Below are 16,535 nucleotides of genomic sequence, written 5' to 3' on the forward strand. Positions count from 1 at the left end.
GAAAGACTGCTTCCCTGAGTGGCACCACGCTGCATGCCTTCTACTCTCTTTCTAGGGGTTTTTTAAGGGGCTGGTATTCAGACATGTCTTTTCACTAAAACTAACGTGCATTGGGGTTTGGGTAGCAGTATTTAGGTGGGACATGGTGGTTTCAAGGTATTGGCAGAGTGGGGTAGAGACATGGACATGGATCCGAAAGAAAGTTCACTAGGAAAAAGGGGAGCGGGGGCAGGGGAGGGTAAGAAGGGACCAGCAAGACTCCCAACTGGGGAATCCAGAAGCTCAAATCAGGAAGGCGCAGCAAAGGCTAGTCTTGCCCCTCCAGGCATTCAATGTTTGAATCCCTACTCCCTGCCTCCGCCCCATAATCTTTCTGCTAGTATAGCTCCAGTGACAGGGAGCTCACCCCCCTTAGGTGCCAGAGTTCCACCCTTGAGCAGCTCTGACCGTCAGTAGGTCACCCTCACTCGGAGTTAGAGCTGGCTTTCTCGTAGTGCCACCCACTGGTCTTGGTTCCAAGAGTTGGCTGATACAGAGCAGTATAATCCCCCTTCCATTTAATGGCCCTGTGGATGCCCATCTCCATATTTATGGTTTCCTTTCTCCAGGCCAAACATCTCCAGGCCCTTTAGCTGCCCCTCATGGGATGGGGTTTCAAACTGTTATTATTAATCTCATCTTGAAACATGTGGGATTGTCTTTATGTCTCTCACAGTATGGGGTCCACAACTGATAACAATGGTCCAGATAAGGTCATTTAGCCTCATAATAGCTCTGTTAGGACCAGAGCTGGGATTCTTGAGGGTCAGCGTGACTTCAAAGCCCATGCTCTTTCCACCCATTGTTGAATGAGATCAACAGTGACTAAACGCCCCAGTCCTTTTTACATAAGCTGTGGCAAAGTCACAGGTCCCCCTGTTCAGGAGCCTGCATTGGCTCCCCAGGGCTGCCTGGATTATGTGGAGGGTGCCTTCTGAGTGCCAGCCGAAGGCCTTAAATATGGTTCTGAGCCCAGCAGCGGCACAGAGCGGAGGATTTTCCTTTGTGTCTCAGATTTCCAGGAGTCCCACTAGCAGATGGGGTCCAGGTATATAGTGGGCCCTCTGGGTTCTCTGCGAGCCCACAATACCTGCTACAGTGTGCTGCCCATTGGCTGGACCCTTATACACTCCAAAGGCTTTGGCCAGCCCTCCCTCTGACCCTCTGAAACTTCTCGACCACTTTCAAACTGGGTGGACAACTCTCTTCCTAGAACCAAGAACTGCCCCCTGCTTGACCAGGTATAATGAAGTCTTTGGCAGGAGACCTTTTCCATAAAATACCTGAGACTCTGAACCCCTTGGACACAGTAGTTTGCATGATTCAACTCATTTCCACTCACGGAGCCAGACCTTCAGGCAGACTGGCACCCCCTCCTTGACCCCATCATTTCCGCCTCATGTCCCCTTCCCCCTGACCCACTGAGGAGCTCCCCAGCAAAGCCATACAGGTTGGGACACGAATCCAGAATGGCGGCTCCCTTCCTCGGACCGCAGACATAGCGTCAACATGAAGCCGGTCGTGGGAACCCAGCAAAAGGGAGGAGATATACTTACACTTACAGGTTGACTTTTTGGCACATCATAAACACCTTCCTTCTTTTGGCTGGTGGGAACCTATGGAAAAACCAGATGTGACACAGTCAAAACACTCTGGTGCTACGCTTTCCGAGAACCAAGCAACCAGGCTTCCCCTCCAACGACTATGTAAGTGTGAGCACAGCCCCTGAGGGGCCCAACTTCCAGAAGAAGGGGCTGCTGGGATCATGAAAGCTGTGGGTGAGGCTCCTTCTCTCAGGAAAACTGGAGGAGGAGGGGGGGGGTGCGAATCATTCTACAAGGGTCTGCCATGGGGCTCCTCACAGAACCACAGAATAGGAGGCAAAATGCAGAGACCTCAGAGATCACGGGGTGGGAAAATATAATCCTCATCTCACCGAAGACAAAAATGAGGCCCAGGTGCTAGGAGGTGCTAGGAGTTGCCTAAAGTGATTAAAAACAGTTTGCAGTGGAGCTTGAACTAGTCCATGCTGATTTGAGATGCAGGTTATTTAAAATACAGTAAATATCAAGGTCCTAGGACAAAGTACAGCTTCTGTTGGGATCATGCACAAACCATCCGATAATCACCAAAGGTTTCTACTCAAGAAAAGGGCCCATCAATGGCAGGAAAAGCATGAGCGAGAATCCAGAAAATCACCGATGGGTTTTTTTTTGTTTTTTGTTTGTTTTTTGCGGCACGCGGGCCTCTCACTGTTGAGGCCTCTCCCGTTGCGGAGCACAGGCTCCGGACGCGCAGGCTCAGCGGCCATGGCTCACGGGCCCAGCCGCTCCGCGGCATGCGGGATCTTCCCGGACCGGGGCACGAACCCGCGTCCCCCGCATCGGCAGGCGGACTCTACTCCCACTACCAGGGAAGCCCTCTGATGGTTTTTAACACTTATCTGTAACTTCTTCCCTCGCTCTCTTCTCTTCCTCATCCATCTGGTCTTATTGGGCCACGTGGTAACTGTCAAGACCTAAGCAGGTCACTTAGCTCCTCTGAGCTTCACTATTATAAACTGGAGCTACTGACTCTGCTACTCGCTCAGGTTATTGAGAGGATCCAAGAGAAAAGAGAGTAAATAATCAAAAACTATTAGGTTCCACCATACTGTAAAGTGTTAGAATGAAAATTTCCTTTACCATTGATACATTACGTAAATATGTATCTAAATACATATGAATAACTGTGGATGCGTGAGATACTTTTCAAATCAGTCAATCAGGGGCCTTGCTCTGAAACATTCCAGCTGGAAAGCAATCACTAGTTCATCCTCAGCAACTAGCAAAGCTTAACACAAACCTCCATGGGAGGTAACAGCCAGCAGTGGTTTTCTAAATGTCTGATAACCTGTCTTTCTTTCCATCAGACAGAGAGCCCCTTAAAAGCAAGCACAGTGCCTAACAGCCAGTAGGCATTCGGTAGGTGTCTGCTGGGTAAGTGTACCATTGAGAATTGCAGAGGACAGTGAAGAAAAGGACAAAGTATCTTTTAGGCTGGGACCAGCTAACCTCACCATTCTTCTTAGATAAGTAAAAATTTGAGCTTATTCCTTGAGTCCCTTTGTCATTTTCACTCTCATTTACCTTAAAATCCTTACAATAACCCTAAGAAGTTGTTATTATAATCCCCACTTTACGTAGTAGAGAGTGAGGCTCAGAGTTGTTCGGGAAATTTGCCCAAAGCTTCAAAGGTGGTAAGTGATCAGATTCAAATGTAGCTCATTCTGGCTACGGAACAAGACATTTATCACTAACAGTATGAGCTAACACTGCTAGGGCACTTTCTATGTGCCAGGCATCACGCTAGACATTTGTGTTTACATACATTCTCATTCTCAGTCTTATCAGGTGAGGATGACAATTGTCCTCATGCTGCAGAAGAGGAAAAGGGGCCCAGGAGGGGGGGGGTCCCTCAGTCCGTGAACGGAGAGCCAGGAGCTTAAGCCTGGGCGGTCTGCCTTTGCACGGCTACAGCGTATACAGCTGCAGCCCACCCCTGTCCCCACCATTCCCACAGCAGTTTCAGGTGCCTCTTTTCCTCTGACATCACATCCTACGCTCCCAGAAGCTCGTGCACATTCTTGTGAAAAACACGCCTGTGAGTGAGCGTGGCGGCGCAAAAGATGTGCTTTCAGAGCCGTTTCTGCAAACCTTAGTTTGCTGGTAGTCCATGAAAAATGTAATCTCTTTGCTCCTGATAAGTGAGCTCTGTCTAAAAGGAATACTCTAAGAATGCCTACAGAGTCCTTGTTAACGAGGGCCAACAAATTACCAGCCCTCACTTTTATTTTTACTAGCTCACCCTTGCCTGAGCAAAACGAACAGTGTTTTTCTGTTCCCTGTAATTCACTGCTCACTATGGGCAAGTTGAACCACAGCTGGCTCTCAATTATGCCTGCAAATGGAGGAGAAGCAGCGGGATGGCGAAACCCAAACTGTGCATAATGGAAAACAGCTTTTCTGCTTGGTTGTCCCGTGGGGGAGGTACCAATCTGCCTGTTTTTCCTTTAAGATTTATTTCTGCCGGGACATCTTCTTGGGAGGCTTGTCTGACTCTCTAGGACTGACTTGAGCCTTCCTCCGTACCCTGGTAACCTCTGGTGCATCCTTTCATTAAGAAATAAGTTACCAAGAACCTATTAAGTGTCACGCACTGTGCTTTACCCAGGCCAACGGTGGCGAACAAGATGAATACGGCCCCTGATTTATCGGCGCTCCTTGACTTGCTGGGGGGAGATGGGAAAGTCATCAGGCTATTGAAGGAGGGTGTAAAATGTGCTTTATCTTATAAAGGAGCTGTCAAACCACATTGCAGCTTCCTGGTCACTCTGAATTCCGACTGATCTATAAGCTTGCTGAGGGCAGGGCGGTTATATTATTATCCTTGTTTCCCCATCTGTAAATGGAGTTTAAACAAGAAACTTCTAAGCATCAAACATTTACCACGTGTGTGCTGAGGACAGAACACTAGAAGAAGCACTGAAACGATGAAGGCCAGAAAGTGCCTGGGTCCTGATTCTCATCTCCCCCTGCTGGTCCATCCGTCTGTAGAACCATTTCAGTAACGTGATGGTGTGCAGAGTGATCACAGTTCTGGACCAAAAGGAGGCAGGAGGTCTGGTTCCTAATCCTGGCTCTGCCACAGGCTGTGTGACCCTGGAGAGGTCACTTTGTTCTCTGAACCTCAGTTTCCTCATCTGGTTGTCATGGGTACCCAAGGAGTTACCTACAAACGCCTTGAAGGTGGGGACCTGGCTGTGGTTGCTATTACATCCTCATGTGCCTGGCACAGGCTAGGTGCTCCATACATAATTACTTTTTGAATGAACGAATGAAATTAGTCTAAAAGCTATACATTAAGGACCATCCATACGGAAGACACTTTTAGTGCAGCAACATATTAACAGGATGGAGAGACAGGTTAAGAGCTGCGTGACACAGGACTAGAGACATATCACTTTAAAATAACAATATGTGACATCTTGGGTGATTAAAAATGATTTTTGAATGAACAAACTTGGAGAATGTGCCCTTGGGTGAGCTGTGATTTCGCTTATGCTGGAAGCTTGTTAACGTATGAAAGAACGCTGGGTTTAGAATCAGAGGCTCTGGCCTTGGGCCCACCACTTAAGTATGAAGGACTTGAATTTCTTACATTTAAAATGATAGTCATCGCAACTGTTCTCATCTCATGGAGTTACTGGAAGGGTCAAGATTAAGTGATGGGTAAAAACGCTCTATACGATGAGGCTCTGTGTTGTTTTCAAAAGACAACTGATACTTTTTTCTGAGGCATGCAAATCGAAAGACAGTTATTATTATTAATCCGGTTTGGAGAATGAGACTACTGAGCCTCAAAGAGAGGGGACATTTACTCAAGGGTCTTTCCCTCCCTCGTGCTGGAGTTACAAATAGCAAAGTCAAGGGAGGCTGCAGCTTTCCGCTGGGCTCTCTGACAAGATGAGGCGAGCAAGTCATGTTCTACCTCACTTAATACATCATCATAAGACGTCTCGAGCAGCATCTGATATTGACGGTATTAGGAAGTAAAAGGAACTGACACGTACACAGAACCTACTATGTACCAAGTGCTGTCCTGGTTGCTTTACATCTTCACACCACTTCTAGAAGCAGAGAATACAGTACCCCTATTTTGTTTTTGTTGTTTTTGTTTTTTGCGGTACGCGGGCCGCTCACTGTCGTGGCCTCTCCCGTTGCGGAGCACAGGCTCCGGACGCGCAGGCGCAGCGGCCATGGCTCACGGGCCCAGCCGTTCCGCGGCATGTGGGAAACTTCCCGGACCGGGGCACGAACCCGTGTCCCCTGCATCGGCAGGCGGAAGTACCCCTATTTTGTAGCTCAGGAAATTGAGATACAAAAGTGAGGTACCTCACCTGAGGCCACAAAACAGTTAGAAACTTAGGCCCTCATTCCCAAAAACAGAGGATAAATAAAATCAAATCTGAGACTACCCTGATCAAGCTGAAGTGTAAGAAACATTGCAATCTGCTCAGGAGGCATAGATATGGAACACTTGTAGGCCCTAAAAAAACCCTGAGGCTCCCAACAGCAGCTCCCTAAGAGCCCAGCCTTACCTTTAGGCCCAAGAGCTTATCTCTTGTTAAGCAAACTGAGGCCCAGCGGACTGGTACCTTTGTATTAATGATGGACAGATGGGAAGATCCTGGGCATCAGAACTGTTAAAACAAGTGTGATTTTTTTTTTCGATAGTGACTTGAAACCTACACAGAATCTACTTGTAAAGCTCCGCCTCAAAGACATTCTGAGCTGAAAAGAGCCTTGGATTTATTTTGTGTACAGAGGTCAGAGAGATCTGGCTATGAGTGGGGGGTTCTGCCGCTTGCTAGCTCTGTGACCCTGAGCAAGATATCTTCTCTTCGCGAGGCTCACTTTCCTCATCTGTAAAGTGGAAATAATGATATAAGGTGCTCGGGGCTGCTGTGAGACATAATAAGATACTGCATGTAAGCGCCCATTCACAGGGACCTGGCTCTATCATTGTTACCAAACCCCCGCCCCCCCCACACCCCATTTCCAAGAGTCTTGTTGCTCTGTAAAGCGAGCCAGCATATGCTCCTCTAACAGTCCTACGATGAAGCACTAGCTGCAGAGAACAGAAAAGGGCCACATGCCCGAGAGACTCTTCGGTCTTATTTGCTCATTTTACGGATGAGTAAACTGAGGCCCAGAGAAAGAAAGGAATTGACAAGGTGGCTTAACTGCTGTGGATTGTGTGTGACTGGGATGAAGCCTCTTCTTTACAGCCTCCGTGTGACCTTGTTTCATTCTTGTGCCAACATGTGATTCAGGGAAAACTTATTCCCCTATTTTATCACTGGGGAAACTGAGTCTCAGAGAGGGCAAGTGTCTTGCCCATTACCCCTCAGCCAAATGTAGTTGGTGACAGAGCCAGAACTATACCCCAGTTCCCTGCTTGCTGAAACCGGTTCCTCCCAGTACACTAGGCTGCCCCCGCAGAGTCCCCCCGCAGGGCACAATGGGAGCCCTGCCAACTGTAGCTAACTCTGAAATCAGGAACCTCTTATATTGAAAAGCCCAATTTTATTTTCAAAGATGCTCCCTCTTCATAGGATGACTGGTTAGTGGTTTCCTCTGGCCTCATACTGTAACTGAGCAGGACCCTGTGGGGTCTTCCCTGGACAGACTCCTCCCCCATATCCTCTGAAAGTACCTAGATAATAGGATCTGATATACATCTCCTGAGCTGTTTTGCAGATGCTAAAACCGCCACCAAATTGAAGAAATTAACTACTTGATGACCATGAACATGTAGCCCCGAGACCCACTGATGCCTAAGGATTGATACTGTGACACCACCTTTGTTACCGCATGATTGATCAATCAGAGAACTGTGCACGAGCTGATCACATCCCTGCCACTCCCCTCCCTCACCTGGCCTTTAAAAATGCTTTCCTAAAACCCATTGGGAAGTTCAGGTGTTTTGAGCACCAGCTGCCCTGGACTCCTTGCTTGGTGCCCTGCAATAAACTCGGCACTTTCCTTCACCACAACCTGGTGTCAGTAGATTGTCTTTACTGCGTGGGTGAGCGGATCCAAGTTTGGCTCAGTAACAATACTGAGACACTGCAACGTTGTACCTTAAAATCTGGCATTGAGGACAGATATGCAACGTTTCTGTTTAAAGACAGAAACTTCGTAAGCAACGATTTTAAACAAAGACTCAAAGCGCAACCTCACACTTGGATCCAACCCAGACGGATCCAGTGGATAGAAATAGATTATTACTCCACAGGGCTGGTTAAACCAAGTTGTTGGTAGAGCTAACATTATATTTTGGTCATTTAGAATTCTGTGCACTTGATGGAAATTGAAAATCTGTTTTACTTTTGTTACATAAGTAATGCACGCCCAAGGCAGAATAACAGACCACGCAACTAAGTAAATTAAGGAAATTAAATCACTTATTTAAATACATTAACAATTTTCCTGCTTCTGTAATGTTTTTATTTCAAATTAGGACTAAAATTCTAGTCAGTGAAAAATTGGAGGTCGTCATATTTGTTTGGTGTGCGCTGTGCTGTAATTACTCAGACTCTTTGATGGAAAAGCAGAAGGGAAGCAGCATGAGTCCCACCTTCACACACCTGCCTGGGTTTGATCCCGACTCTAAACAGCTGCACAGTCCTGAGGAAGCTACTCAACATCTCTGAGCCTCAGTTTCCCCCTGAGAAAGTGGGATTAAAATACCTATTTTATAGTATATTTAGGAGAATTAACGAGGTAAAAAGTGTGTTCAGCAGACTTGTGGTTGCCAAAGGAAGGGAGCTGGGGGAGGGCAGGATGGGGAGTTTGGGGTTAGCAGATGCAAACTATTATACAGAGAATGGATAAACAAGGTCCTCCTGTATAGCACAGGGAACTATATTCAATATCCTGTGATAAACCATAATGGAAAAGAATATGAAAAAGAAAGTATATATGTATAATTGAATCATCTTGCTGTACAGCAGAAATTAACACAACATTGTGAATCGATTATACTCCAATAAAATTTTAAAAAACGTGTGTCCGGGGTTCTTCACATAAGCAGACATTTAAGAATATTACTTTACCTTCCCTTCAGAACGGGTAAAACTTTAGCTAGACTTTCTTTTATTCAGTTAATATTCCCAGTGTTGTCTCCAAATAGCATTTTTGAATTTGGTCTTCATTTTCAGTAGTGCAGTTGACTTTTTAAAGAAATTCAACAGCACATTCTTTTGCGAAATGAAGGACCCTATTATATTCCGGACAACAACCCTCCAATGGATTGCTTTAGTAAAATGGAATGTTTGATTTCTGAGTCAACGGAAAATAGTTAAGCTCCATTAAAAATTAAAACACTGTACCCAGTTGGCCATTAACCATGTCTACAATCAGGCGTGAAAACTACTGGTAAATGGCAGGGAAGTGGGAACCAATTCATGTGAAGGTATTTTAACAAGCCCAGAATGACCAGAAGAGCAACGTGGACCGTGTGAGTGAGGAGAGAGCCCGTGGCCGTTCAGCCCCTTCTGTGCACTTACTGGTGGTGGTGCAAAGGTAGGAGAGGAAAGCGGTTTTATACCTGATAAATGTTTTCTTCCATTTCGGGATCACGGATTGGCTCGTGTCCAGCCTCAAACACAATGTACTATGAGGAACGGCCAGAGAGGAAAAGTCAGAGGGGAAAATGAAAGAGGGGGGAAAAAAAAGCATTTGGAATTCAGGATACAAATCGCAGCGAGCATTAAAGACACAGGCACAGGAGAAAACACCTTAAAGAGACAACTGCATTACTGACATTCCAAATGGCCTGACACATTCCTGCCTCTTCTAAGGAAAACTGTGTCCAATGGTCAGCCCTTTAGCCATGTCTGCATAAGCCCTCTGCAGACCTCTCTGGGGATATAACCTCTTCATTCAGTGGCATTTATCTCGGCAGTGTCTGCATGTGATGGCACTGCTGAGTGGGAATGATATCTCCTGGGATCCCAACTTTGCAAACCCTGGGTTACAGTGGTCTCTCCCCTTTGCTCCCTAAGGCCCAGGGTCATATGCCGATTCTGACTTTGCTCAGAAGCCCCAAACTCCCTCATCTCATAAATATCACTTTACTTTACATTCTCAGTTTTAAATACCGAAATCAACTTTTCCATGTACATGTTTCAGACTCTAAAGGACTGGGCCATTTCAAAAAGGGCAATGCTTGTCACTCTCCCAGCCCACGAACCAGGGGCTGAGCTCATAGTTACAGACAGATCCACGCCTCTGGCATTCTAAAGCAAGGCCTGCCGTCCAGCACACCTCTGACTTTTGTTTGCCATCTATGTCAGATACTTATTCTCCTGCAAGTTACTCAGACTCTATTATTTTTTCATCCATATTATTTTCTTTCTGTCATAGCAGTAGCAGCTCTCTGGGTGAAACTCTGCATTTATATAGAATGCATGTGTGACACACACATACATAACCCATGTGTGTCCCAGTTAGAAATGTAAGTGTCAGATTGTCTTTTATGTCCCACAAGTCAAGTGTTTGGCTCTGTTCTCTCCTTGGGAATAAGCACAGAGTGGGAGAGGCCTCCTCTTCTGCATCTGTTTAAGCAGAGCATATCCTTGAACCCAAGACAGGCCATCTCTACCCACACTTAGGCTGCAACCTTGAAGAGAGCACAGAGAAAACTACGGGCAGGCATGTCTCTGGGATCTCCCTTCCCCCACGCACAACAGCCCCTGTGCCATGAGCCAGGGAGTCAGGGGGCAGCCTAGCCAATCGGGGGCCCGAGGGACTTCTCCTCACAGCCTTTCTCAAGCTCACAAACCGTCCTTCGGGTTTGTGTTCAAATGTCGCCAAAATGTCAGTCCCCATCTCTGGTTCTTAACTCGCTGAAGCCACCTCATTATTCATAGTCTCTCTAATGAACTCAGAATATTCAGGAGACTCTTGCAAACATTCAGCTCTGGGACCAAACTTTTACAGATTGTGGAGAGGGCTGAGGCAGGGCAAGAAGGGAGAAGTCCATTTCCACATCCCACGCTATTGATGCCGGCCAAACTTCTGTTAGTTTTTATGGAAATTTGCTCCTGGAGGGGGTGGCAGCCCTCACCCTCAGAAATAATCTTGGTCCCTCTCCGGGCTCTGCGGCCAGCGGATCCTTCAGGTCTCTGATAAAATGTCTATACCACAGGCCTGGCCATTCCTGACCCTCGACCCCAACTAGTTTCAGAAATTACCTGGTATACGGGATCTTCGACATCCTCTTCCAGAATTGTCTACCGCAGAGTGAGGGAAGGGAGGAGGCAAAGCAGAGGATATAAAGCGAGAGATGTGAGACGGTATTCAGAAATTACAGGACAGTGAAGAAACCAGCTCTGGGTAGGAGAGGCTGGCGGGTCATTAAGGCAGAAAACAGGCAGAAAAAAATGAAAACCCCGGTGATATTTTACCATGGCACAGTCATCTCCAAATCTAATTCCACCCACTGCAAACAACAGCAAATGCAGTTGGGTTTCCTTAGGTCTCATCCCCTGAAATCTTGCCCTGGTTTCAAGACTTCACTTTCTCCAACATGTCTAGAATCTCAGCGAATAAGCGCTCATGTCTAGTGGCTTTGCTTTCAGTCCTTTACCCGGGAACCTTTCATCTTTGTTTATTTCTACTTGGCAGCAGGAGGAGAAGCCTTGACTGTCAGTTTTCACATCTGTTTATTTTAAGCCCCTGTTGTCTCAGGATAAATTCACAGGTGTACCTGATACACAGCTTGTTCGCATTGCTTATCCTTTTGTGCCTTTTTTTCCAGTTCTTCTCTTTGCTTCAATTCATAAATAAGTTGAAAGAGATCTCTCAGGTCCAGAATAACGGGTTCAGCCTGGAGTAAAAGGTGGTAAAGCACGTTAATAAAAGGATGGTTACTAAGCTGCAGTGACCAATTTTTGCTTTTGCTGGCTACAACCCGCAGCCCTTCCTTTTTCTATCAAACTGCAAGCATTCCATCTTTAATTAATCCTACCTTGTTACATTGGTTTAGCAAAATTGCATCTAAGCTAAAGTTCGTTTCTTCAACGAATTATATTTGCAAATTCATAACAATCATAAGCATAAAAGGCACTGCTTTTATTTATTAGTAATTTCAAATTCAGTAAAGTTAGGCTAGGCCTTATGCAAAACAGCTATTTGTTCCTTCTTATTTTCTTTGTAAATGAGGCTATGAACACAAGGAAACTTATCTGTAGAGTGTGCCTCCGTCCAGCTTAATCAGGAAGGAAAACAGTTAGTCATTACGAAATGCCCATTAGAAAAAACAACAACAACACAACTGGATGGGCGTGAGCGTGCTTCTTTGCTCCGAGGCTGTTCATCTTTTCCAGATGGGAAGCTGAGTGTCAGCATCGCTGAGTCATATGGCACAGTGGGCCTCCGAGGACCAACAGTGTGGCTGTGCTGTCCTAGAAAAGGTACAAGGAAAGGCGTCCTTTTCGGATTGGGATACTCACCGCCTGGGCTGTTTTTATGGCCACAAATCTGTGATTCCCTTCCTTCCCACAAACGTATCCGAAGGCCCGGTGATCTGTGATGTCCTTGGCGATGTAGGAAATTTCGTGAACAGCATGATGCTGCTGAAGGGCCTGTGAGAAAGAAAAAGAAGAGCCTATTTCAGGGGACTTTCCCTCCGAGCTGTCGATCAATAAGAGATGTGTTTCTGCTACATGTGAACAAGCCCGGAGGCTCTGGAAAAGCTGTTTGGTCCAGATGGAAGGAAGAAGAGCTGTGCCTGCCCTTGAGAAATGGAGGTTTCCTTCCATGGTCTTGGTGCTGTGACCAGAGAGATAAACAGGATTGTTCAGATACTGAAAGAGCATCTGGCTCTTTTTTCTGCTTGCCAGGACCGGTCAGCCTCACTCAGTGGTGTAGGCTCCTGCTACATCTTTCTTCACGATGCAGAGCCCAGTCTAAGTTCTGGATTGATACTTAGTACATTTACATATCCAGGGCCTCTGCTTGCCCTGCTGGAAGATGTACATTGCACAATGACAGGGGGTGCCCTTCGCATTCAGAGAACCATAGATGTGCACGGTTATAACCATTTTCCAAGAGGTGGCGATGGAGTGACTTGAGGATCAAACACCCTTCTTTGTTTTGCCCAACGTCACCACCACACCTCTGAGGCTTTTCATGGGTTGGTCCCCATGTCCGCAACGCCTGTTCTTTTATCCACCTGCCTGAATCCTATTCCTCTTGCAAAGCCTATTTGAAATAGCCCCACCTCTGTGAAACCCCCTGATCAAGGCTTGTCTTCCTTTTCCCTGCAGATGTGATTCCTCCCGCTTCTGTGTTTCCCTAGAGCTTTAGTCTATAGCGATATTGAAACTCCTGATGGATTCCTCACACACAGCTCCCCTGGCTCCTGCTTTCGTAGATCCTCCCCCTCCGATATATTTGCCTAAATCCCAGTCTTCCCCACCAGCCTCTGTCTTCCTCACCTTTGCCATCCTAATACCTTGCGCTGTGCCTGACCCACAGTTGTTGAACTAAAGTAAATTGGGATTGCTGATCAGTAATTCAAAAATCTTTTGATATTGACCTTCCTGCCTTTATTATCTAAACTTCAACAAATAATACTCACCAGCCTGTTAAGTGATGGTGATCTTTATGGCCATTTTTCTATATTAAATGTTCCTAAAGCAATCCTCATTAAACAGCCCTCTGTATGTATCTGTGCATTTCACGATGTGTTTCAAGTCCTTTCAAAGGACCTTTTCGTTATCCGGGGTGTTAAGAAGCTTGAATTCTAGCCACTATATGTGAACACAAGGCACTCACTGTACCTCTCTGGATCTCCGTGTATTCCTCTATTAAAGAAGAGCTCTGAACCAGATCAATGGCTCCTAACCCAAAGCTCTGGATCTACTGGGGTCATTAAAAGTAATAAAAAGAGGTACCAGGCAATTTTCAACATTTCAAAAAGCTAAACAGAAATGTATAATTATCCCTCATAAGATGACACCTTTCATTGTGCACGCAAATGAAAACGCCAAGTTTATTTTAGAACCGTATCCGGTTACTGTTGTACTCCTTAGCTCATCTTGGAGCAGGTTCTCTTTGGCAATTAGTGACGGATTCAAATAATGCAAATAGGAAAGTGAATGATTATAAATGCATTTTTTTGGTGAACAAAGTTTCCCACATTACTAAGTTTGTAGAGGGAAGGAGAAATGTAACACAAGGAGAATTTGGTTACGAAAATGTTGGGAACCACTGGAGTACATTTTCTCCCAGGTCTCTTTCCATCTCCCCGGATCCTCTGGCCATTTGGATCTCACATCACACAGCCAGCCTCTCAGGACAGTGGGCACCTGCCTCTCATGAAGGCCATTGCCTTGGTGCTGGATTATTGGCCCTGACCTTCCAAAATGTCCATTCCCCAGCCTGTTGCCATCTTTCCAGGCTTCTGACCTTAGGAATCATTTCTGCAGTAGAATTTGCTGCTGCACCTTTACCTTCCAGAGTCTGGCCATTCACTCATCTCTTTACTACTCTTGGGACTCTCCAGGTGGCTTCAAGCCTGTCCAGGTTGCCCAGTGTCTACTGGACCTCATGCTTGGAGGGTGGTATCACTGCCCGGTCACCCTAGCCCCTCAAGTGGCCATAAGACAACTGTATAATTCTAGTGGATTTTCACACAAAGTTGGTGAAGAAGGAAGTATTTGTTAGTAAAATGATCAAGATCCATTTGTTCCTGTTTTATTAAGAGAACATATTTAGCTAGCAGAGAAACACTGCTCAGAGAGCAGTAGCTTTTTCATGGTGTTAATGATGTAAAATCGATGAGATTTATATTCACGAAACATGGGGGTATTGATTTAGAGGCTTTTGTGAGCTCGAATGGTATGCAGTAGGGAAAGTGGGAGACACAGGCATCGTCCTTCTCTCCCTTTCCTGCAAGGATCTCTTTCTCTGCATAATACGGTGAATGTTATCCACATCTTCTATTGAATCAAAGTTTGACGACAGTACTTATTGATTGCCAAGTGGAATATTGCTCTAAAATTAAACCACAATTACAAGTCTTCCTGGTGGAATTAGATTTGGAGATGATTGTGCAATGGTAAAATATCACCTACTAGGCAAGACAGCAGATGGAGATGTTTTAATTTATCTGGGAATGCTCATTAAGTGTTTTAAAATCAAAACATTTTTAACGTCTGATGATATCTAATGTTGCCTCGCGAAGTGTAGCTGTGTGTGTGCATGAAGTGCTTAAAAATATTTGTAACATTACCTTTTCCCATAGTCAATTTTAGGTCATGTTAAAAAGGATTGTTCTGGAAGAGGCTCATTCGTCTCCACTTTCTCCAACCTTAATCACGCACGTGTCATACAGATCCTCGGAAACACAAATATATTAGAATCCTGCTAATCCCACATTATCCCATTCATCTTGGCAACACAGAGGACCTTGTAAATACTTGTTCACTGAGCCTCAAAATTGCTCCATGCCTTCAAACAAGTCTTATCAGCACAAATCAAAGACAGTTGGAGCCAGAGGAAACTTAAATATTGTATAGTTCACCTCCGAGTTTATTCATGAAAGGACTGAGGGCCAGACTGTGTTCTGGCTGGACCAATACTTAACCCAGGCCCCACTCTCCCTACTCAGGGTGACAAAGCATTGAAAAGAGGAAACAAGATTATTTAGAATCAAGGTTCCTTTCCTCAGACTCCTGGGTCCCTAGACCAACAACAAAACCATGATCTCTGATAAGCTGGGATGAAGAAAGGGAACTGGAGAAGGAGGTAGAGTTGAGGCTGTTCTGGATTCCAGCAGGATTCTGAGGTCAGAAAGGGTCATCAGTCAGAAGGTTTGGGGTCAAGGCCAGCTATCAGGATCTCAGCGAAAAAGGTCAAGACCGCATGGTCTGGAAGGGGGCTCTCGGGCTTGGCTACCTGTGGTATCTGCTGAGCAGCCAAGGCCACAAAGGGGAGGTGAGGCCCTTGGTCACAGGAGAAGAGGACCGTTTCATCCCAGGAGTGTTTCTGTGTGGAGTTTCTGGGGCGTCATGGGTTGTTCTGGAGGTGCAGAGAATCCTGGGCCAGAGGGAGAGGGAGGGAGCGGAGGAAAGGCAGATGCTGGGTGCGCTGCCTCCACCCTTCCTTTGGAAAAGAGTTTTTGTCTTGGAAAAACTTAGTCTAGGTTATTAAAGCACTGCCCCCAAATCAAAGCAGGTATTTGATTTTCAAGAGAGCGTCTTCCAGAACACCCGATCTTTCCACCACCACTTCATTTACTACTCCTATTCCGAACCCTCTCACTGAGGATGCAAGTTATTGCTGCAGAATTCCAAGGCCAATTCAGAGAATAACCTCCCCAACCCAGTCTGACTTTCCTCCGAGGGGTGAAAATAACCTGAAGGGCTCATCGTCCCCCTTTGCGTTCTGGACTCTCCCACCTCTGTGCCATTATGCGTGTTGTTTTCTCTGCTGATCGCCGTCTTCTTCCCCTGACCCGTGTTTCATCAACTCCACCTAACTATATCACACCTAGCTCCATATCAAGGCCTAGCTCCAACATCCTGCTCATCCAGGGAACCTTCCCGGACTCCCCTGTTTCCCTTGGTAATAATTCCCAACCCTAGATTTCATTGGGTTGTACTTTTTCTTCTATGTGGGATGCTTCATAACTTCTTAATTTTGCTACACATTTCTCCATGCATATAGTTATTCACACGGTATGTATTAATGCTTATTGAGTGCCTGTTCTTTTCTGGATCTCATGCTAACTGCTACACCTACCCCAAGGATTAAAACCCAGTCCCTTCCTCAAGGCCCTTGCAATCTCATAGAACAGGCAGGCAAAGAAACTAACAACTACAATGTAAGAAGACAAGCTTTAGATTAAAGGGTTATGTAGGGGCAGAGCAGGGATGGGAA

General features: G+C 45.9%; 1 protein-coding gene across 5 annotated transcripts in view; it reads right to left on the reverse strand.

The window, feature by feature from the left end:
• Positions 1 to 16,535, reverse strand: part of DAB1 (DAB adaptor protein 1) — a 287,178-nt gene that overhangs the window by 61,159 nt on the left and 209,484 nt on the right. For 3 of the 5 annotated variants that reach the window (XM_007462569.1, XM_007462568.1, XM_007462567.1), the window contains exons 4-6: positions 12,101 to 12,232; positions 11,356 to 11,475; positions 1,596 to 1,655 (exon numbers count right to left, since the gene is read on the reverse strand). In XM_007462569.1, coding sequence (XP_007462631.1) covers positions 1,596 to 1,655; positions 11,356 to 11,475; positions 12,101 to 12,232 — 312 coding nt within the window. Of the gene's footprint in view, positions 1 to 1,595; positions 1,656 to 9,192; positions 9,259 to 10,840; positions 10,880 to 11,355; positions 11,476 to 12,100; positions 12,233 to 16,535 lie in introns of all 5 variants that reach the window. The other 2 variants (XM_007462566.1, XM_007462570.1) reach the window with 2 other exon arrangements.

This window comes from Lipotes vexillifer, unplaced genomic scaffold (genome assembly GCF_000442215.2).
Source record: "Lipotes vexillifer unplaced genomic scaffold, Lipotes_vexillifer_v1.1 scaffold54, whole genome shotgun sequence".
NCBI lineage: Eukaryota > Metazoa > Chordata > Mammalia > Artiodactyla > Lipotidae > Lipotes > Lipotes vexillifer.